At 46.2% G+C, this 23,500-nt stretch overlaps 1 protein-coding gene across 1 annotated transcript in view; it reads right to left on the bottom strand.

Moving 5' to 3' along the window:
- Window positions 1-7,558: 7,558 nt before the first annotated feature.
- The window catches only part of Lamp1 (lysosome-associated membrane glycoprotein 1), a 90,787-nt gene continuing 74,845 nt past the window's right edge, over window positions 7,559-23,500 (bottom strand). The window contains exon 5 of the mRNA XM_065444907.1: window positions 7,559-8,247. Within this exon, the coding sequence (XP_065300979.1) occupies window positions 8,105-8,247 (143 nt within the window). The 3' untranslated portion in view covers window positions 7,559-8,104. The remainder of the gene's footprint in view (window positions 8,248-23,500) is intronic.

Below are 23,500 nucleotides of genomic sequence, written 5' to 3'. Positions count from 1 at the left end.
TACTATTGTTCATTTATTCCTACAGCACAACGGCTCTGAATGAACCCTTGAGCAAGCTAGGTAAAACTTGAGGGTTTGTGATGGAGCACAGATTTTCACAGTGCTGGCAAGCAACAAAATGTAAAATTGAAGCTGTTCATTGCAGTGCCCAAGACATGCATGAATATGGCAACATTCAATACTCGGCTAAATACTGCCCATTGACTTGCACGCTGCATTCTAGGTTCAGTGCATAAAATCAAAGGAAATTACTTGCATCATCTGTGCATTCATTTTGTGTGTACATCATGGAAGTCCTTTTCTTATTCATACTGTTAGTTTGTGTGCGATATTCTCTGCACTTCTGTCTTATGCTTTATTATGCAATTGTTTATGTGCTGTATTACTTATTTTGTGCCTGTATTTCTGCTTTCTCTGCTCCCCACTACAAAGTCAAGCTGGCTTTTTGGGTACCTAAATAAATATACAAAGCTATCCTTGTACACATACATGTCCCCTTACCGGATCACATTTAACGAAATATGCAATAAACGGAGCAGCGACGCCGCACAAATCTTTTATCGCCAATTAGACAAAGCTGAATATAATGCATACAGTGCGTCAATTTACTCAGGTAAGCACAACGTTGAGTTGATCCCCTAAATGCGGCGCATTGCCAGCTATAATACAGTGAAAGCTCGTTAATTCGAACTTCAATAATTCGAAATTATGGATAATTCGAACTGTACAATTTGGACCGGCCAAGCTCCACAGAAGTCTATGTATAAAAAAGTCCGTTAATTCGAACGCGAGAAGGTTCCCTCACGGATAATTCGAACTACGCTCGCCTGGCACACGGCCAGAGAAACGCGCCTACTGCCTACGCACAAGGCTGTATTGCCTCCTAAACGGAGAGAACGGCGAGAGAAGGCAAAATCGGAAAAAAATCTAATCGACGCGGGGTCAGCCAGAAGGCAGCGGCGGCTGCCGCCTCTCCGTTCTACGTAACCTCCGGGACTTCTTGCCCGTTGCGAATCTCAGAGGCTTTGCAAATCTTGTACAGCTGCTAATGTTGTGCGGAGATGGCACGGCAAGCGCCAAAACACAGCGAATCAAGTACGTCGCAGCTGCGCTTGCAATCAAGAACCAACGAATCAGGGCCTTCGCCACCTTCGCATGTTCGGCGTCTTTGTCTCGGCAGTCTTCATCGGTTCTGTACCTCTGTTTTCAGCTTAGGAGGTATCGGCCGTCGCGATTCATTGTGATGGTGTTAAGCCTCGGCTAACGTTCGTTTTGGTGGACATCGGTGGTGTGGCACTGTCGGACCCAGAGCTTCGACTTGAAGATGGCGTGTGCCCGCGGCACACGCCATCACTTTCTGACACGCCAAATTTCTGACATTCCCTACTGCTTCCAAATCGCAGTGTACTGTTGCTCTCCTTCACTTTCGTTAGTTCGAACTTTCGTTAATTCGAACTGAAGCGGCTTCCCCTTGCGGTTCGAATTAACGAGCTTTTACTGTACAAACATACGGCATTACCTGTCTATGCGCTAAAGGGAAAGCACTAGGATTCCACTTTCATTTTTAACAAGCCGGCTAAGGTCGAAACTTCAATATCACTTACGGTCTACACTCCATTGTGTAGTGCAGAAACATCATCTGCTCAATAAACAGCCAGATGACATCATCCTGAATGTCGTCTGCCACAGCGCAGCTCTTTTCTTCTTGAAGTCTTCGAAAGGCACCGAAAGTTATCCCCCAAGGACTTCCATCACTTCTGCAGCACTGTGATAATGTCACCTCCACAGTTGAAATAAGTTTTTGACAGCTGATAAGAGAGGTTTGACAGCCGATATAAGACAGGCAGCTTATACCAGTTCCACACAGGTTTTCGAGCACGACAAAATTTCTCGATCGCGGTCGTTTACGCAGATTGCGCAGTACAGGCAATCATGATCACAAAATCCGATCCCGATCGGGCTCAATTGCAACTGAAACTGTTCCGGTATGATGCCCGTATAAAATTCCGAGCACTCACCTGATACTGCAGCGTTGGGCATGATAATCCACAAGCACCTCACCATGTACGTGCTTGTTCTTGTGGTGCTTGTGTTTCGCCTGCCACCAAAGCGCAGCTCGAGCCTCAACGCAGGCGATCAGCACTTCGTTGCTGATTGCCTAGATAGCCTCTGTGCTCTAGAGATACAAAACCAGCAGCAACTCCCAGTGTCTTCGTACAATTTTGAAGCTTCAACAACCTTTCCGAACCACCATAAGTGTACATGCGGGCCACGCGACGTCTGTGCACAAGCTGCCACTTTCTTCGCATGCACTCAAAATGAAGCCCAAAATCAAGAGCTGACGCGCGCGATGCCTGTGCGTCTACCCTCTCTACATGTGTAGGACAGGCGTGCACAATTAGCCGCATGTGGTTGGGCCACTACACTACTTAAACTATAGCTCGTTCGCACGTGGTCATATCGTTTAGTATTTGTAATGGGGAATGTTTGTCGATCTGTGTTGACTGCTGAATTTGTGCCACGTGCCCACCCTCGCTGATTAACCATGTCTCTTGAGCTTCGTCTGCCGTTTGAATTTTCTTTGCGTAACTGCGATTGCAAGAGCGATTGTAAACAGCGTACGGTTGAAATAACTCAACATTTGTGGGCATTTGTATCACGATCGCAGCACTTGTAGCACGATCGCAGCAGCACTACTGAATTTTCCATGCATTTCTGTCAAACAATGTCGTACACATTCGTTTCTGGGAATAATAAATCTGTTGGGCTACCTGTGAACTGCTGCTTATTTACGTGTTGTCAGGTGCAGATAGTATGATTGCGAGGTCGAGCTTTTAAGTCTCTCTTGTTTGTTACGATTGAAATGTGTACATTATTTATTAGACTTGCTCGTTGACAAACTGTCATATTAATAAGGAATGTTTATCTGTGTTGACTGTTAAATTTCTGTCATGCGACTTGTTTAGTTAAGTGTGTCACTTAAGCTTCGCCTGTTTGAGTTTCCTTTGCATACCCACGCAATTGCGAAAGCAATCATAAAACAACACAAGGTTGGTAACTAAACTTACTTTTATCAGGATCCGAGAGCTTTCTGCACACGATGGTTGGGCGGCCAAGCTGCTGAATTCTCACGTTAAATCTAGGCTGGTATGTTGCTCATGCCAAAGAATATTGTACACTTGCATTGCTAGAGATAATGAAACTTTTGGCCAATTGTGAAAATGCTGCTTATTCACACATTCTCAGGTGCATGCTAGAGCAATGGTGAGGGTCAAGCTTACGTCTCAGCTCTCTGTAACGATTGAAAATGTGTACGCTCATTAGACTATCGCTCCTTCGCAGTTGTATTTGAAGGGGGAAAAAAACAATCGCAAGAGACAAGAAGAGAGATTCACACCACGACTCGTCGTTGTGGTACGAACCTCTTGTCTTTTGCGACGTTTTTTCACTTCAACTATGTACCAACTGGCCCGGATTTCAACCCTTCCGAGTTGTATCTTAAGTAATGGTGCCCCCGGCCACGGGGTCCACATTTCGATGGGGAGGAAATGCGATAACACCCGTGTACTTAAGATTTAGGTGCACGTTAAGAACCCTGGGTGGTCCAAATTATTCCGGAGTCCACTATGGTGCATCTCATAATCAGACCGTGTTTTTGGCACGTAAAACCCAATATTTTAGTAATGGAGAGCGTTTGTCTCTGTTGACTGTTCATTAAGTTTCTGTCAGGTGATTTACCGTGTTGCTTAAGCTTAGTCTCCGTTTCAGTTTTCTTTGCGTAAACATGATTGCAAGAGCAAACGTAAAACTGCAGAATAACAGAACTATTGTAGGCATTTGTATTTCATTGGCAGCACCTCTCACACAGGGCGGCTGACCAACCGTGCTGCTTCAGTTTTCTTTCCTCTCGCATTTTCTACCATTTAGGCCAGCATATGTGCCGACATGTGTGCACAACGCACTGGAAAAGGTTACGAGACTGTTGCATCCCCATATTGCTTTTGAATTCTAAGTGAATCTGTATGTTGACATTTGCCCGATTTTTTTATTGCGAGAGAAATTGTAGGGGCACTCCCAGTGAAATTCCGCTGATGCGAACATGCGCGGCGGTGGGTTGTGGCTTTGTGAACAGCTGTAGTGTCGAAGGTCGTGTAAACTTGGCTCTGGAAACTCACTGTGGCTGGAAACAGCAAGAAGCGATCGCTTGTCGCTCCTGCTTTGCTTCATCATGCCAGCGCTCCTACGAAGAGTTTACTGTCAGCGAGATGTGTTCATGTTTGGCTTTGCGCACAACACCAAGTTTTAATTTAACAAGGAAGCAAAGGTTTACTGTAATGTACACTGACAATGGCACCTACAGCTGCTTAATTATAGCTGTTTGGAAATCACTGCTTCGATTTTCGGGCGAAATTTCAACATTTTTTTACTGTTATGAGCTCGTTTGACAAAGATATGTCGACAGAGACTTCGAGAATTCCTTTTATCTTTGCACAGAGTTGAAATTATTACTCCTTTTCTGATGACTGTAGCTCAGCAAGCCTGTATAAAGTCGCAAGGAAGCAAAGTTGCTGTCAGAACCAGGAGATGCTGTTAAAAAGTGAAGATAGTTAACATGCACATAGTGAATAGTCATTTTCGTACATATTTTTCATACATTTTTCTTCCACACTTTACAGCCATACTGTGCTCCTGCCATGAGCTTGGTGTCACTTTGGGTCCTCATCATTCTTCGTTTATGATCAGCACAGAAACAAGCCCACAGAAATCTTTCTTAGTACCTCCGACCTTAACTGTGTTTTAGTGTTTGCGACCACTGGAGCAGATCCTGCAGGACTAGTAAATTGTGTAGTAGTTGCGACATCTTTAGCATAACTCGTGTTGGTGTATATAACTGCTGAAATATGGCCTAGGGAAAGGCTCTGGCAACTTAAAGTGGCCAACATGCCTGAACATTTCGGCAAATTTTGCACTGATGTGCCTGCGACCACTGAAGCGAGCCCTCAGCAAGCTTCGCGATAAGTTCTGTAGCGGCCCCACTGCGAATTCTTAAATTTTCTAGCTACCCAAAGAGTATTTGAAAACAGTGATTTATGTGCACTTTTACTAACCATGGTGGGGTATAAATAACTCCTAATGGCTGAGCTTGTCCATTTCAGAATTGAACTAGTGATGTTTCCTGCAACTGTTTTATTGAAATAAATGCTGTATGTTTAACGAGATTGTGCAATGATTCAGCATCCTGCAGAACGCAGTTTTGTAGCTTCGTTGCTGCTAGCCTAAAGAAAGAGCTTGCACGTCTATATGTTTTGATTTATTGCAGTTTTATCAAGTTGTATGTAATGTATTTGCTTACCGTACCAGGGAATTATGTACACAATGCTTAGCTGCACTGCAGTCTTCTTGGGCATGCTTCGAGTTGTAGTGGGCTGCATTCCTGGCCCGTCTCCTGGTACTTCAGCTTTTGCATGACAAAAATGTTTGGCCGCCTTATTGGACAGCTGGATGGATCTTCAAGAGCCATGCAGTTCCTTTTCATCACTGCCACACAGGCCAACACAAAACCAGGCCAAGCTTTAATGGTATCAGGGTGTCTACCAACCGGGAAAACCAGGAAAACCGAGAATTCTCAGCGATATTGAATAGTCTGGAAATACTCGGGGAATTTGTGCTTCTATCAGGGAAAATTAGCTAAGTAATTTTATTGAAAGGTAACGAAAGTCGCACTCATGCTGGCCCAAGTAACAGAGGTAGCGTAACAAATCGTTTTTGACGCCGTATCGTTGGCTGGAGGAGTTTCCACTGTACAGTCAACAGATTTTCCAGGTGCCCGATTTTTGGGACATCCCCCAACAATTGGATGGCTTCACGGCACCACCACGTATGCCATAGAGTCAATATATAAGAACTTATGAAATTTCAGGCGCAAGAACCCTTTGCTGTCCGATTTTCTGGACTTCTTGCAATGACCGCAGGTCCGAAACAGCATCAAAGCCACCACCCCTGCATTTTGATTACCTCGCTGCCTCGAACGCAGATTTGCTAGCAGCTGTAGCGCCACCACCGCAGCAATGCTAATCCTAGCTACTTCGATGTTCTCTACCAAGCTTCGTGCTGTTCGGTGCTGTGTCTTGTATTAAAACAATTCGCTCCTGTTAGCAATGGCGCTGACTCCGCCATCGTAATCCTCGCCAATGGCTTTGAAGCTCGGAAAGAAAGGCGCGTCGCATAATGCCAGTTCTTGAAAGCCAGCTTCGCCTCAATACGGTAATGTTACGCGGTGAAGCATACCTATAGTAGGAAGGGGCAATTGCCATGGGACACCACGTATTACTTAAAGGTACACTACAGGCAAATATTAAGACAAGCTAAAGTGATAGATGAGCCATTGAAAATCGCAAACAGAGCCCTGATAATTGATAAATTAGGTAAATGCAGGACATGATTAGAGACTCCCCAGGAAATTCAAGTACTTGCTCGATGACGATAGCATTCAGTTAAATCCTGTCTCTAGTAATCAACCACTTGTTGCACGAAACATCCTTGTATTGCAAGACAAAATAAGATGCTACTTGTCCAGTTCTATTTCCTGATTAGACAAAAAAACTCATTGAAATTACTCTTGATAATGGCGCGGATGGTCAAAACGTTTCATTTTCTCTCGACTCCGCACGGCCCACGCTTTCACATTTCAGTAGTTATCGCGTAGTGCTGCGCTGGTTTTGCTGGCTCGCGAAACTCTCATAAACTGCAAGTAGCAGAGAAGTCAACTTCCATGTGATGTTGCGAGATGCCCGAACGGTCTATGCCACTTGGCCAAAACCAGCTGCAGCGGCGAATCCGCCGCTGTGAATTTGCCTTGGCTTGGTAGCGCTGTCTGTCAGGTGCAGTTTTACTCACCGACGGCAGCAAAGGACAGTGATGGCATATGCAACGTCATCACTCTCTTGGTTGGGTGGCGGGAGATTTGAATTTCGAAAAGGCAATAATTTTCTCGTAAACCAAGTCTTTTCTTGGCACAAAACAAGTGTTGAGAGGTTTCTGGAATGGTATTTAAAGACTATGTCAAATTAGTATTAGCCTCTAGAGTCCCTTTAATCGTACATGCATGCACCCGCCGTCTTCTATCATAGTATGAGCTACGATACACCCAATAAGTGTACTGGCCGACCTACAGAGCCATTTTGGATGTGCCTGTGGAGATTTCAGCCCTTGGGGCAGTAGAAGGCATGTATTCATTTTTTCAGACATTTGGGCAGCCCCTAGGGTGCCCAAGAAATCAGGTGCTGACTAACGCCTATAAACAAGCGAAAAACAAGAGTCTGGCAAGTTTTATCTAGCCCGCAAATAATGCACAGACTTGAAAATTGGCTGGCACAATGTCTCTAATGTGCCTTCTATTTGTTCAACATATGAACTCTGAATGATTAAAAGATTTTTGGGTGTTCTAACTGCACAAACAGTTCATTTGTTCTACACTTTTCCTGGCTTCACTATCTGTTTTCATGTGGTTGTGCACCAGAATAATTTGCAGTTGGGAATTCTGAGAAAGCACACCGCCTAGAAAGTAGTTGTTTATTAACGCTCAGTAAAAACACTCAAACACCCAAGAAGTACTTCTGCCAGAGAGGATATCACTTCAGCATATCAATTGTGGCATACTACAGCAGCCGCCAGTCGGGAGCAATGTTTTCCCTCCCCTCAGTTAAAAACCTAGGAAATTAATCTACTACACATAGGAACCAACGCTTGTGGCTCCTTCCCTATATGTACACTCTGCAAATCCAGAGAGAAACGTGTACATCAACTGAAAAAAAATATCTGTAGCCGCACAGATCAACTGCACACATGAGGCCTCTCTTCAATGCCGATAAGTGTCTCATGCCGCAGGTGCCAACTGTGGGTGCAATTCAGCTGGGCACCAATGTTCCACTGTCGCAAAACACACACTACTGCATGCCTCATTACAAACAACAGGGAAGAAGCGGGAAAGCAGAAAGGAGCCTCTGAGGAACAAGGAACAGCATCTCCATTTTCAGCGAGTGTCCAGAGCAACAGAAGTGAAAATGAAAAGAAAGTGCCAGGAAGGTCATTTGAGAGGACACTCCTAAACGGACTGGTATCCCTTCTGCCGGCTCTTGCTGCGGCCAATGAGGTAGGCGATGAGCACAATTATCACCAGGGCCGCCAGTGCAGAGCCAACCGCAATGGGCACGATGTTGCTGATGTCGCCTGCCGAGCATTCCACAGCTGCAACAGAGAAAGCTTGTTTTGTCCACCTCTACATATTAAACAGCACGGGGCACACTTGAAAGAGCTTGGAATAACCTCAAAGGCAATGTTAGCAATTATGCTAAGAATAAGCAGATTAACAACACAAATATAAAGCATGGGCTACACAATACTTTTATTAAGGCCCCAGATGGGTCATGGGTCGAAAAACTCGCCAACCGGCATTAGGGCACCAAAATTGGGAGCGAAACCTTTGGTGGGAGTCGAACCCACGACTTTTGGGTGTTAATAGGCAAAGCGCACTTAATTAAGATAGAGTTAGTGAAGGCACTGGAACCCTCAACCTTTGGTGGCAGTCAGAGCCTCAAACTTTAGATTTTTCGATTTTCCGCCACATGATCCATATAATGCATTCACAGTAGAGCAAGAGAAATAATAAGAAGTAACAAAACATTTGAATGAGAATGTCAAGTAATTTAATGACTGTCTTGTGAGCATGCGGGCATCATCCTCTTTAGCGTATGCTAAAGCAGCTCAATTTTTTTCCTTTTTTAACGGGAAGAGGCGGGACTAAAGAAGGCACAGGAGCTTGACAAAAGCTGCCTGCCCCCTTTGTTTCGCATACACAGAGGGTTTAGCACACATAATCTGTGTGCTGTATGTTTAACACAAAATACATGCAATACAGATGCCATACAATGGTGGAACAGCGATTTTACCTTCTCGCACTCGCCCTGGCGCAGGCAAAATGCTGAGTTGGTGCAGCAAAAAGCATTTCTAGTGCTGTGATGAACGTACATCTATACACGAGATAGCCTCAATCTTAATTGAAATAGTAAGTAAATATAGCGGAGCTAGCTTTTTGCACATGAAAGACATTTGAAATAATTATTAATGTATTATTTTCGATATTATGCAATTGAATTCCTTTCCCTGTACGCATTTCACAGTATAAAGCTGCTTCTGCCATTTTCACTTGCCACAGGCATTTGCGCATCAGCCGCGCTTCAAGTGTGCAAGAAAAAAACTGGAATAAGGTCACACGAGGACCATGTCCTTGGTGGTGCGCTACTAAACCGAAGTTATGAGTTAAAATGGTTTTCTTTAGAGGTAACATGCAAAATATTTTCTGCATAACTTTGCCAATGATCCCGTGAGTTTAAATTAGAACCATGGAATCTGCTTTTCCGGTCATGCAGAGTTGTAAAGGTCCCCCTAATAGGAAAATTATGTGCAGTGGTTGAGCAAGCTCCATGGATAGCTAGTACGAAGAGTAGCCAACTAGAGCACAAATAACAGTACAATGCAACCTACTACACTTCAGTGAAATGCAACAACAGTGAAAACTGGAGAAAACAGTCATCTGTCGGCTATGGCTACTATCAGGACAATGACGATAGCTTGCTTTAGGTTGTGGTTTCAGTTCTATCAGAGGCAGCATCAAGAAAAATGAAGCCTTCGTTATGTTTTCATTGGTGCAGGCAAGGCACGATTTTCAGTTAAAATGCCATTTTGGAGCAGGAAGGCAGAGAGAACTGCTGTTGGCACAATTTGGCACAGCTGTTCCACCACTGCATGCAAGCCTGCATTTCCTAGGTATATTGCAAACAAATTCGGTAACTACTGCTTGTGAGATAGCACAAATACATGGGGAAACATACAAGTCCCTTAAACAGTCGCAACCAAAACAATCAGACTTCGCTGTCAAAAAAGAAAACAGGTCAAAGGATTCCGTAATTTCAGAAGGGTACAGAATAAAGACTGAAGTACCGCATTTACTCACATAATGATCACACTCGCGTAATGATTGCACCCCTGAATTTTTTCATCAAACTGATTTTTTTTTATTTCCCGTGTAATGATCGCACCCCGAACTTGCTGCAGCGATGCCGTGTGCCAAGTCTAGCTAACGTTGATCACGCTTATGATCTGTCGAATGCTACGCGAACGATTCTTCAAAAACCAAAAACCTGCACGGATCAAACATTCTTAAGTAGATGCCTCGTTTCATAACTCATCACTTTCTGCACTTCCATGACTAAAAAAAAGCTGCAACCAAACTTGCCTTTATTATGTGTAGGCTTTATAATGGTTGTGGTCAACAACAAAAAAGTGCCTTTTGATTCTTCTCATCTGCACTCGTGGGCACGCAACAAATCGTGAGCGGCAACGATAGTAGCCATGTTTACTCTGATACGTTAGAAGTGTACCCTATTCATACACCGACGCTTGTAACAGAGTAAGATATTCACCCACCCTTACCGGAAACATGCCGTATTAGGATAGTAGTGAAGACAGATGCCGCAGTTTCCGCAGCATGCCGACCATGTGTTTCTATGTCACTGGCAGCTAAGCGCGCCCATCTGTTTGTCCCCCCAAAGTGGACATGGCTACGTTATTAACGATATTATTCATTACTGATACTGAAGAAATTGTTCCAATGCACGTAATGTACTCGCAAGAAAAAAATCACGCTCGGCGCGTTCGGCTTGCTCCGCCAACCATTATTTTTGTTTTGATGTCCCACAGCAAACACTGGACGAAATAAATTTTTTTCTTTTCGCGGGAAATTTAATTAGCGTAATGATCGCACCCCTGATTTCGCGTCAATTTTTCTGACAAAAAAGTGATTATGCGAGTAAATGTATTTCCAATAGTTCTTTAGTTTTGGTAAGTGGAATACTTTCATTTATACGCAGTTCTGAGAGTTGCGTGATCATTCATTTCGCTTGTAAGATGATCTGTAGCACAGTATTAATGTTATCTTACCGGAGAAATGTGTATAAACTCTTTAGAGGGCTCGCTACAAGATAAAGTAGCTACACATGGCACCACCTTTATTAGAAGCAGACGTAACTTAAACATACACTAAACTCAGTTGTACAAACATCACTTGAACGAATATTTCAGAACAAACTTTTAGAAAATCCCCGCCAGGTTTTCTATGCATTCTGTGCAAACAACTTTATGCTAACAAATTTCTGAATAGACAATATTTCAGTTGAACGCACTTGAACAGTGGAGCCTGGCAACACTTCGTTTGTAGACTATGCGAGGTGAGACAGTGAGCTCGTTACCGGTGCTGAACTATCAAACCTGGAAATTGTTTCCAGTGTTCATCCTAAAGAAGAGTGCAATGAGGAAGAATTCAAATCTTTTACTCCAGCAGAGATTGTAGAATGCGCTGGAAAATTGAGAGATTTCAGGTCTCAGCAAAAAGCTGTGCCAGAGCACAAAAACAATCTCTGGACAGCTTTGTTAGTTCAGTGCAAATGAAAATTTCAGATTTTTTTTCAAAAGGAGACAGGCTGTAACTGTTCTGCACTTCATACACAGTGATGTACATAGCTCCATAGATTGCATTTCACACTTTTGACTTGACAACCTATGCTGTTCTGTACTCTAGTGAATATTCAGTTTAGTGAACTTTCAGTTAAGCGAACTATTTCCTTGGCTCCCTTGCAGTTCACTGAAATGAGAGTTTACTGCATTAGTAATACCAGTCGTACCTCAAACAAGACAATTATACTGAAGCAGTGAAAGTAGCAAGGAATGATAGAGCATAACTACCTTTTACGGGGAGTAAACGTCTCAATCTGGTAATTATGACGACAGCCGAAGAAACATTGAAACAGAGGTACTCTGCGTGTTTGTTACAAATTGAGTCTACAGAAAAAAAAACTCCCAGAATTTTCAGTGCGAACAACTTCTATTTTGTCATTTCCCATGCTTATACCTAATACAGTCGAACACGGATATATCGAACCCACATATATCGAATTATTGTCTGTATCGAACTCGTAAATTATCCCCTGAAAATTCTATGTAAAAGTATAGAAATTCGTACGTTTATATTGAACGATATTTTTACCCGCCATGGGATATATAGAACGCCGCGCGATCTCGGCACTCGCTGCACCCGCGTGCTCCGCGCCTCCCCCGAAAGGCTCTGAAAATGTGAGAGCAAGAGGGTGGGAGGCTCAGACGGTACTCCCGCTGCGCACGCTCTCCGACTTGCGGCAACACCCTGCTTGCGGAACTGCTTTTATTTTTCTCACTCCCAATGTCTCATCCTTCCCCCGCGTAACCATAGTGATCGGCTCGGAAAAGGTAGCCAGGAACGAAGGCGGCAGTGGCCTCCTCCTTTTCTCTTTTTTTTTTCTTGTTGCTTTTTCACGAGTTTTGCTCAGCCAACCACAGCTCGTGCCTTTCGTATGTCGCTGTCGCCCTCTGAGGTGGCCATCGCGAGCGCTTTGTTGGCGGTGGCTGTGCACGTAAATTCTTGTGTTTTGTGCGCGTTCTTGTGTTTCGTGTTCATTATTGTTTTGCATGCGTCTCACGACACGTGTGACTGGATCGTGGTGAGCTGATGCGGAAGCAATGGCTGCAGCAAGCACAAGCAGCGTCAAGAAGCGCAAGAACCTGGACTTTGCGACAAAGCTGAAAGCCATTCAGCGTGTTGAGGCGGGCGAGAAAAGTGCGACGGTAACAGATGACTTCGGGATTCCTCTGAGCACTCTAAGCACCTTGTTAAAAAACAAGGCGGACATAAAGTCGAAAGCGGCAGAGTTACGAACGTCGGGAGCTTGTCGTGTGCGCGCTCCTGCCCACGAGAAAGTTGAAAAGGCCCTCTATGCGTGGTTTTTAGAGGTGCGGGCCAAGAACATTCCGGTGGATGGCCCAATGCTAATGGCTAAAGCCAAATGGTTTGCCACTGCACTCTGTGATGACAACTTCGCCGACAACACAGGGTGGCTGCAGAGGTTTAAGAACCGCTATAAGATAGTTGGCAAAACCATTTCTGGGGAAAGCGGAGCCGTCATCAGCCAGGATATCCAGCAGTGGATTTCGAAGGAATGGCCGGAAATTTGCGCGAAGTTTTCATCCGCGGAAATCTTCAACGCCGACGAGACCGGGTTGTTTTGGCAGATGCTGCGCAGCAGGACGCTCGACGTCCGGGGCAGCACGTGTCACGGGGGCAAGATGAGCAAAGTCCGCGTGAGCGTTCTGCTCGCTGCTAACATGGATGGCTTTCAAAAGCTCCAGCCCTTTGTGATTGGCAAAGCAAGGGCACCGCGCTGCTTCAAAAACTGTAAGCAGCTCCCAGTTCGCTACGCCTTCAATAAGAAGGCGTGGATGACGCGTCAGCTGTTCACAGAATGGCTGCAAATGTGGGACGCCGAAATGGGCAAATCGGGGCGTCACGCTTGCCTCCTCGTCGATAACTGCTCGGCCCATCACACCACCTGCAAGCTCGAAAACATCGCGCTCAAGTTTCTGCCGGCGAACACGACAGCAAAGTTGCAGCCGCTCGACCAGGGCATCATTAAGTCGTTCAAAGTCTGCTACAGGAGGAGACTCATTGATAGGCTTTTGGTGAACCTCAGCATGGGCACCGAGCTTAAGGTTGACCTGCTGGAGGCCATTCAAATGATGACGGGCGCCTGGAGAGACGTGAAGCAGGATACTGTGGCCAACTGCTTCCGGAAGGCAGGCCTCGTGACAGCCAAACTTCCTGAAACCTGTGAAGACGGCGACGGCGATAACGAGTGCATGGACGACTCGTTTCGCGAGTTGTCGTCCCTTTTCCCGACTGCCGTTCCAGCCGAAGTGTCTGCTGACGATTATGTGAACGTTGACAGCAATGTTCATGCTGTTGCGAGCCTCGCCGACGAGGATATTGTAGCTGCAGTCGGAGGGACCCAGGCTGACAGCTCGAGTGGCGACGAAGATCGTCCGGACGAGGGCGCGGCTACACGCTCTTACTCCGCCGAAGTGGCGGCAGCGTTCAGCTTGATTCGCCGTTGTTGCGGCGACATGGAAGGAACCGGGCTTTCGCACCTGAACAGCCTCGATAAGATCGAGGTTGGCGTCTTTAATTTCATTTGCAAGGCGAAGAAGCAGACCAACATAAGCGATTTTTTTTTCACGCAAATAAAGCATTACGTTGCGTCGTGTGTGCGGAAATAGTTGTCATTCTTGAATGCGCCGATCAGTAGGTCATCGTCCGCCACAGGTAAAGTCACTGGGCCTGTATTTTTTATATCAAATTTTTGATATATCGAATTAATTCGCGATCCCCTTCGAGTTCGATATATCCGTGTTCGACTGTAATCATGTCTTGTTTTTCTACTGGCACATAAGACCACTTTTGTTTTGCTTTAAATTATTTTGAGGCAATTGGCATCTGCCCACTTTCTTATATTGGCAAGTGTACAGTTGGCTTTGAGTTCTAATCAGCTGCCGACATACCTGTAACAAAAACAGATGTATCTTCAGCGCAGGAAAAAACTTCACGGAATACTACACCATCTCATAATGGTAAAGAGAAGCAGCCCCAAAATGCTGCCTTGCAGCACACTAGTATGCACAGACTACACGGATGACCCGGCATTGTTTGCATCTGTCTATCTAGTTCTCTGCACATGGGTAAGATTCCAGCATTTCAGGCACTGCCAGTCACGCCCTCTGAGGCTTCGGAAGGCCTGCGATATGTACTGTTTTCTTTATGCACAACAAAGATTGTATTGTATTGTATTTCATGAGCCACTCTACAAATGATTTATCGCTTAAGCTTCGAAAAAATAGCTGAAGGACTCACCGGATCAAAAGCCTTCCAAAAGGCCATTTTATTTATTTTTGAGCAAGAAGTGCTGCTTCGGTGGACGTGCATTTTTTTTTTTTTCTAAATAGTGTTGGAAGTCGTGGGGCATTTTGTGGAAAGTAAGATACGAGGAAATCCTGCCATACATTACTTTTTGAATACCTTTTAATAATAATGGCAAAATCAAGATCGAACAATAGTTACTTTTTATATCTTGAACTCTAGCTTGTTTCATAGCTTTCGGGAATACACTACTCCACAAGATAAAGTTATAAATGCATGTTTCTGTTATAACTGACGCACGAGCCATGACTACATGGAATCAAAAGTGTTTTATTCCAGGAATACCACTGCTTAAATAGCTACGGTGGTGGCGGGTATCGGCACACTTGGCGGTTGAGTTTTGTGCATACATGGAGTTGCCAGACTGAAAACCTCCTTGAAGCAGCTAAAGAAGGCATCTTGCATCACTCTCACCCAGGTGAAGGCTCAATATGGCGGTCCTGAAATTTCGGCCCAGCATGACTGCGGCTGGCAATTTCCTGGTCTCGGAGTGCGGCATGGAGAGCTGTTTGAACAATATGAAGCCTAGCATAATATGGTGCCCTGCCTCTGTTTCCATAATATACACTTCTGTTCCCAAACCATACACTCCACCCTTCCATTGCTTGACTGGTGATACGGTGCTGTATACATAAAGCGTATACCATTTAGTTTCAGTAATGCTTGGGTTTTCCTGCTCGCAAAAGGGGTGCCATTATCAGACATGACTAAGGCAAACATTTTTCGCAACTTTTCATTTACCGTAGATGATTGTAGAGATGGCATCACTTGATTTCCACCCAGTTCAACAGGGCGTTTGCCACCACCAGAAAAGAAAAACACCCCGGGTCGGTCTGCAAGATCCATGTGGATTCCACTCCATGGCCATTCAGGCTTAGTTCAGAAATGTGTTGGTGCCTTGGGTTCACTGCCCGTTTTCCTGGCATGGCGTGCAGTGCCTGACAAACTTGACAATCTTTTCACCCATCTTAGGCCACCACACATACGATCTAGCAATTGCCTTGATGGCAGTCACTCCCAGATGGTTAGCGTGCATAAGACTTAGAACTTGCTTCTGCAATGCCTCAGGAATTACTACCCGGCTTCCCCGGGGAAACCAGTCACTTTTCACGGACGACCCGTTTTGTCTTACCCCATACGCGAACTACGTCAGGGCTACCTATTCTCATGGCCAGTCCTCAAGGATCCATTGCCCCACTTGCGACAGTAAGGGATCACGCCAGGTGAATGCTGCCACTTGACTTGCACTCTCTGGAGGGTGCTCAACAGCTTCCAGCAGGCATATGTGGCCTGGCCCCTCAGGCTCTTGTCAAATTAGGGGGGTCAGTACGTCGCTTAAACACCGATTAGTACGTCACTTAAAACACTGCAGTTAGATGTTATTTTGGGATGCCTACATATGCCTCATTGACACTTTGAAAATGAGGACAGTACTTCGAGTTAGATAACTGCAATTACCGAAATAAGTCTCAATAACAAAAGAATTGTTGGAGTTTCCACTGTACTGGAAACTAAGTTTTCTTCGAGTGGCACAACTTCTCTTTTCTTAAAGTCCTGGTGCATGATAGTTGGGGCACACTATAATTCACTCAGTAACTGAAATGAGGCCAAGCCGGATTCACTCGAAATCAGAATCAATAGCAGTCATGTGCAGGAGGGCTTATACTTGGACTCTCAGAAAAAGAAAAAAAATGAAGACACAGAGGCTGCAGTTTTGCCAGAAAGGCAAAGCGGTATTAGTGATAGCCAAGTAGGCGACAATGACAAGAAGAAAAATTACACCCAAGAGAGGACTCGGGCTGTGAAACTGAACCATCTAATACTATTAATACAGGGTGTCTACCAAGTTGACATTTCCAAATTCGCTGAGTTTTCCAGGTTTTCCCTGAGCACCTTTGCGAAATTCCCTGAATGAGCCAGAACTTTGTTTTATGTCAAGACAGGCTGCACCACATTGCCCGATGCTGTCACTCTCTAGTAAGCATGCTGAAACAAAAAAAAAGACTTAATCCAGTTTGAATAGTAAGGAGTAATATCTATTTTATTTAAAAAGAAAACAGAAGGAAGGTGTTAGTAAAATGCACAGAGAAAGAAATGGTAAAGCCCATTCCAAATTGAGTCGAACATTTTCAAATACGAATGAAAAGGAGATGCATACATAAGTAAATATTTTTTTCATATCAGCATTTCCATCAACTGATAGCAAGCTCATCTGTATGAGGTCCTGAACTTTGTCACAACTAAGGTTCTCTCTCAGCAGCTGGGAGGTCAACCTCAACTGTCCTGACATACTCTCAGCTCGTACACATCTCAGTGTTGGGTTTCACTGCTTAAACAATTTATTTTGGTTTGGATGAGGGACACCTGTGTCTCAGCGTCAGCCAACACTTAGTTTCTTTAGCTCAAGCTCCTTCAAAAAGGCGCCGGCAATTCCTTTCCCGTTAATTCCTCAGTGCGTCGGTCCTTTCTGTTCTCATCCTCCTTCTACCACGCTTTCACCACATGGATCATCTGAAGCATCCTCTTGGTCAGTTGTACAGTCAACATTTGATTTTTCGGATTTCCGAGGGGCCGCAAAAAAAAAAAACGACCCCCCCCCCCCCCCCCCCGGGCAGTCCGAAAAAAATTAATGCATGTCTTTAACTGCCTTTAAGGGCTAAAATTAGCACAGGCAAGTCTGAAAAAGCTCTGAAGGCCTGCCAGTACGCTTATTGGGCATATCAGGGCTTGTACTGTGACAGGAGACGGGGTGCACGCATGTGTAATTAAGGAATACATACTATGTCCCGTGACAATTGCCCCCTTCCCACGCTTGTTATGCTTCACCGCCTAACACTAGTGTACTGAGGCGAAGCTAACTTTCGGAGACTGGCATTACGCAACGCGCTGTGCTCTGCGAGTTTCAAAGCCAATCGCGAGGATTACAAAGGCGGAGTCGGTGCCATTGGTGATAGCGGCGAATTCTTTCATTGAAAAACACGGCACCGCATGGCAAGAAGCTTAATAACGAACATAGAAGCAGCTAGGCCTAACGTTGCCGCGGTGGTGGTTACGGCTGCCAGCGGATCTGCCTGCGAGAGTGCCGGTTCGAGGCGGCGAGATAATCAAAATAGCGGCGGTGGCGGCTTTGATTAATGCCATTTCAGACCTGCAGTCAGGGCAATATACATTGACTATATGGAGTACGTGGTGGTGCCGCAAAACCGTGCAAATTATCGGGCATGTCCGAAAAATCGGGCGTCTAGAAAATCAGTCGTTAACTACTCTAGCAATACATCGTGCCGGTGACACGGCGTCAATGACGATTCGTTGCGCTTCCTCTGTTACTGGAGCCAGCATTAACACGACTTTCGTTCCCTTTCAATAAAGTTACAGCTAATTTTCCCTGATGGAAGCACAAATTCCCTGAGTTTTCCCTGAGTTTTTCCAGACTGTTCAAATTCCCTGAGAATTCCCGGTTTTCCCGGTTGGTAGACACCCTGTAATATACTAGGAAAATGCCAGCAAACGTCAACAGCTTTGTGCCAACTCCGAAGAAAATAAACAGAACCCATGGATAACATGCGAAATCATACATTTATAGCGGAAAATTAACCCCGAGAGAAAGTAAAAAAAGATCGCAATAAAATTTCCGCGCTAAGCTCTACACTGCACACAAATATGGCTGCTGCTGAAACAAATTACTATGACGTGACATTAATATTATGAAGCACGATCCGCACAGTTTTTTGCTCCATTTGTCGCATAATAACGAAGGTCCAAGTGACATTGTCGCTAATGGCGAACTTGTGTTCGACAAATTGCGTATGACAATATGTTTTAATGATTTTTTTCAATCTGTCTCACCGACATTTCTGCAGATGGTTTTTCTTCCCTCTCACTAAAATCCCCGTACACATCACCAATGCCGAAGATTCAAGTTTCGCATGAAGCACTGTAGGTCTTTTGCTTAATATTAACGATAAGAAATCTGTGGGTCCAGACGGCATACCAAATGCCTTTCTGCGCAGATATGCGGAATGGGTAGCCCACTATGTAGAGCTCATTTTTAATGCTTTGCTAACAAAAACAGGTCCCAGGGGCGCGATCGGAGATATTTTGTTCGATACGCGTTCTGTTCGCTTGCTGCAATGTCACAAAGTGGCAGTATGCAAAATTTGTGACAGTGGGGCGGAGAGAGCAGCCAATCAAGAAGCGGTGACCTCCCCGGAAGTTTACTTCCGTCGTTTGTCTACTGTCTGCAAGCAGACAGTATACTACAAAACTATATGTTTCTCGTCTTCCAAATGAATGAAATCTTTCTCTAAAAAGATGTATTTTTTCTTCTCAAGCCCAAACACGTTTTTAAATAGTAGCACGTGTGACTACTGCAACTTTTAACTATTAGTTTCTTTGCATCGTTCCTAGGTGGTGTCGCGCACAGCGAGAAGAAAAAAGAAAAAGAAACGACGGGAAGAGTGGCGCACTTTTCAAGAGGCAGCACCAACATTCTAGTGGCTCGCTGGCATCGACGATGGGGTTGATTTCTCTGTACAACCAACGAATTATTTGTTTCGAGAAACAAAAACGACGCCAGAATTCACTTTGTGCCATTTCTTCAAACGCGTTTCGCACTGCCACCTGCTCTCCTCCTTCCTCTAGAAACGAAAGCGCCATTTTCTCAAATTGAACTATGGATTGAATCCAAACTTGCCATGCCGCAGCCGCCGGTGGGATCCAACCCAATCCACCAGACGCACCATGTGAATCCGTATGATCGCTCCAAACTTCCCAGCTCCCGTCGGGTTCGGCACCTAGCAGACGAAATACTCTGTGGAAGGATGACTGACAGGAACGTGTCGTCATTTTGACGTCACCAAAAACGTGGCCGCGCCCCGTGGCTGGCGACGTCGGCGCGGAGTAGGCCAATCGCGCGTACCGGTAACCGAACGAGCGCGCCGAACAACCATCTCCGATCGCACCCTAGGTGACTGGCTAGTTGCAAAAGTGGTTCCGGTTCACAAGTCTGGTGAAAGGCAACATATTGGAAACTATCGCCCAATTTCACTCACATATGAATGCTGCAAACTACTTGAACACAGTTTCAAAGTCAATCTACACCTACCTTGAAGACAAGAGCTTCTTTCCCAACCAGTACAGATTTCGACAGCACCTTTCGACTGTCACACAGTTGATAGAAACAATTAACTATTTTTCAGCTTTCTTGAACAATAGAAAGCAGGTCGACGCTATTGACACGTGTACTTATCTTTATCGGGCGACGACGTTTCGCCACCTAACAAATGTTATCACACAGCGCGGGACGCGCCTGCATGTATCCGAAGTTTCTAGAAAGTTATCGATACTTCTATCCGCTGTCTATTGTCGCCGAACCTTGTTTTATCCGATTTCATCGCCTGATGCGAATGGTGTAGAACTCTGGAAGGCACGTGGGTCCCAACGATTAGTCTGGAACATTCGACGACTGCTCTATAAAAGCTGACGCACTTGACCCATTGATCAGATTTTAGATGATCGCCGACCGTGTTCGCCGCTATCATTAGGCTGCACTTATAGCACGTCTTGTGGGCACAGGTTTGCCCAATAAAAGTTTTGTCGTTCACAGTATTGCTACTGTGTTGTTCTACGTCACCACCTCGTGACATCTGGTGGAGGTGCTTTACGTTCATGTACTGGACACCCCCGACAAGCCGTAATTCAAGCCCCGACCGCAAAGACAACACCAACGTAGTCCCGGACCATCGAGCAAGCCGCCGTCGTCAACAGCTGCCCTAGGAGCACGGACTTCTACCCTAGAAGACCAAGGAGATTGTGGCCAAGGCAACCCCAAGGGCAGCCCCAGCGTCCCCCATCGTGCTGCAGCAGCCCAGGGAACCATCAACGTTCCGCGGTTCCACATTTGAAGACCCGGAAAGCTGGCTGGAAACGTACGAGAGGGTCGCTACATTTAACAGCTGGGCAAGCGACGACAAGCTGCGACATGTCTATTTCGCATTGGAGGACGCCGCCAGGACGTGGTTCGAGAATCGAGAAGCCACCTTGATGACGTGGGACCTGTTCCGAAGCGGCTTCCTGCAAACATTTACAAGCGTCGTGCGAAAAGAGCGAGCCCAAGCTCTACTGGAGACCGCAGCGCAGCTGCCGAATGAGACGACTGCGATCTTCACTGAGGAAATGACCCGTCTGTTCCGCCACGCCGACCCGAAAATGTCAGAGAAGAAGAAAGTCCGCCTACTGATGCGTGGTGTAAAGGAGGAACTTTTCGCCGGAATGGTAAGAAGCCCACCGAAGACTGTCGACGAGTTTCTTCGTGAGGCGACGAACATTGAGAAGACACTGGAATTGCGGAACCGGCAATTCGACCGACGCACCAAGCCAACAAGCTACGCAGGCGTTCAATCAGTGGCCACCGACAACCTGCGCGAGACCATCTGGGCAGTCGTACGAGAGGAGCTTCAGAAGATCTTCCCTTCATCGCAACCTCAAGTGGCCTCAATCGCCAAAGTTGTCAAAGAAGAAGTCCAGCGATCGCTCTGAGTTCCCGAGATACAATCACAATCATCGCAGCACCAGCCAGAAGCGATGACCTACGCCGCCATCGCCCGCCGTCAAGGTCCCCCTCCACGACCGCGCCAGGGCCCTGTAACGCCGCAATTCCGTCGACCTCTGTCGCCGCTGCCAGCACGCCCACCCGTCGCCCAGCACAGCTACCTGAGGAAGACAGACGTTTGGCGCGCTCCTGACCACCGCCCGCTCTGCTACCACTGCAGAGAAGCGGGTCACGTCTACCGACGATGCCCATACTGGGAGATGGGACTGCGAGGTTTCGCCGCCAACGCTCCGCGCCCACAGCAAGGTGAACACCCTCGCGATATCGCCGACTACCTCGCCGCCACTCAGTGGAGCCCTCGGCGACCTTCCTGTTCGCCGTCACGAGGCCGCTACCTGTCGCCGCAGCGCCGACCATACAATGGCCCAGCCCAGGGCCGGTCCGTTGTGGGGGATTCAGAAGACTCCGATGTTGAAAATGAGGAGCAAATGCCTGCGCCGCCTACCAGTGCCGAGTTGACGCGAGCACTGTTGACTTTTTCATCAGTGTACAGTGCTGACCCTTGCTCAGATCGAGGCGAATATGATCGCATGCAACTGGAACGCTGTCCAAACAACAATCAATAAGTTCTTTAAGCCACTGCAGCAATAACACTGGCTGCCCGACGATGCACATGTAGATAATAAACCGGCAGTCGGCTGCATACAGAGTTTTTGAACGCCTCTTTTTATAGCACCTTCATTGATGCTTTGGCAGGGTTTCGGAAGATTGGTACTTCGCCCTTTACCTCTAGATCTGAGAAAAAAAGAAAAAAGATGCGGACTTTTGCATGCATTCATTTTTTCGGACTGCTTGAATTTTCTGACTTTTTACGTTCCCTAGAGGGTCCGAAAAATCGGTCGTTGGCTGTGTGTATATATACAGTAAAAGCTCGTTAATTCGAACTTCAGTAATTCGAATTTCGGGATTATTCGAACTGTACGATTTGGTCCGGCCAAGCTCCATAGAAGTGCATGTATAAAAAAGCCCGTTAATTCGGACGTGAGTTGGTTCTGCACGGTTAATTCGAACTACGCGCCGCCGCGCCTGGGCGGCGTGCCGCCTGGCACTTGGCCAGAGCAGGCCTTGTCGCGAGGCTGCAGCGGCTGAGTTGCCTCCAAAATGGGGAGAGAAGGAAAAAGCGGGTAAAACCGGTGCCAGCACCCAGCGCAGAGGCTGGAGGGCAAGGGGTGACAGCTGTGGCAACAGCTACGCCCTCTCTCTACCTCTGAGAACTGCGGTTTCCGGTTTTGAGCCACCGATCCCAGAGGCCTAAGAATCTTGTCATATAGCTGCAGTTGTTAACCGATGGATGGCGCAACCAGCACAAAAAATACAGCGAATCCAGTACATCGCAGCGCCACTAGCGCTCGAGAATTGAACGAATAGGAGGAGCCTTCGTCAACGTCTTTGTCCTGAACTCGCGGTGGTCTCGGCCGCTTTCGGCAGCCTCGAGTTTTCTGGTTTTCGGTGCGCTTACGACCTTTGTTGTGCGGATCGCTTGAAAAGTTAGGCCTCGGTGGTGTGCTTTGCCGTGCTGACGTGCGGTTTCAGAATGGCGTGCGCCCGCAGTAAATACTGCGCCAAAACACTGAAGGATAAATGCGACATCTTACGGGAAGTGGACGCCGGAGTCTTGTCGAAACAAGAAATCGCCAAGAAGCATGGGATACCGAAGAGCACGTTGTCCACTTATATAAAAAATAAGAGGGCGATTGAAGACGCCTTAGAGGCAGAAGTTGCCAGGGAAAGGAAGAGGATGCGGCTGGCAAAGTACCCCGACCTTCCGTGAAAGGTACGACCTTGTGTTTCGTGCGGTGTCATGGGAGATGAAGGCTGTTAACTTTGAAACATGTGAAAGTTGGCGCTCCGAGGTCCTACAAGGCTCTACGGATTTTTTCAAACATTAAATTGAACTGGCGCCATGCCCTGCTGCTTCCTGGTCGCGGTGTCGTGTTTTTCTTCATTGCTTTCGTTAGTTCGAACTTCGTTTAATTCGAACTGAGATGGCGTCC

The sequence above is a fragment of the Dermacentor albipictus genome, chromosome 1 (assembly GCF_038994185.2).
Source record: "Dermacentor albipictus isolate Rhodes 1998 colony chromosome 1, USDA_Dalb.pri_finalv2, whole genome shotgun sequence".
Lineage (NCBI taxonomy): Eukaryota > Metazoa > Arthropoda > Arachnida > Ixodida > Ixodidae > Dermacentor > Dermacentor albipictus.
Note: the sequence above shows the minus strand (reverse complement) of the source record. Positions and strands in the feature narration are given on the sequence as shown.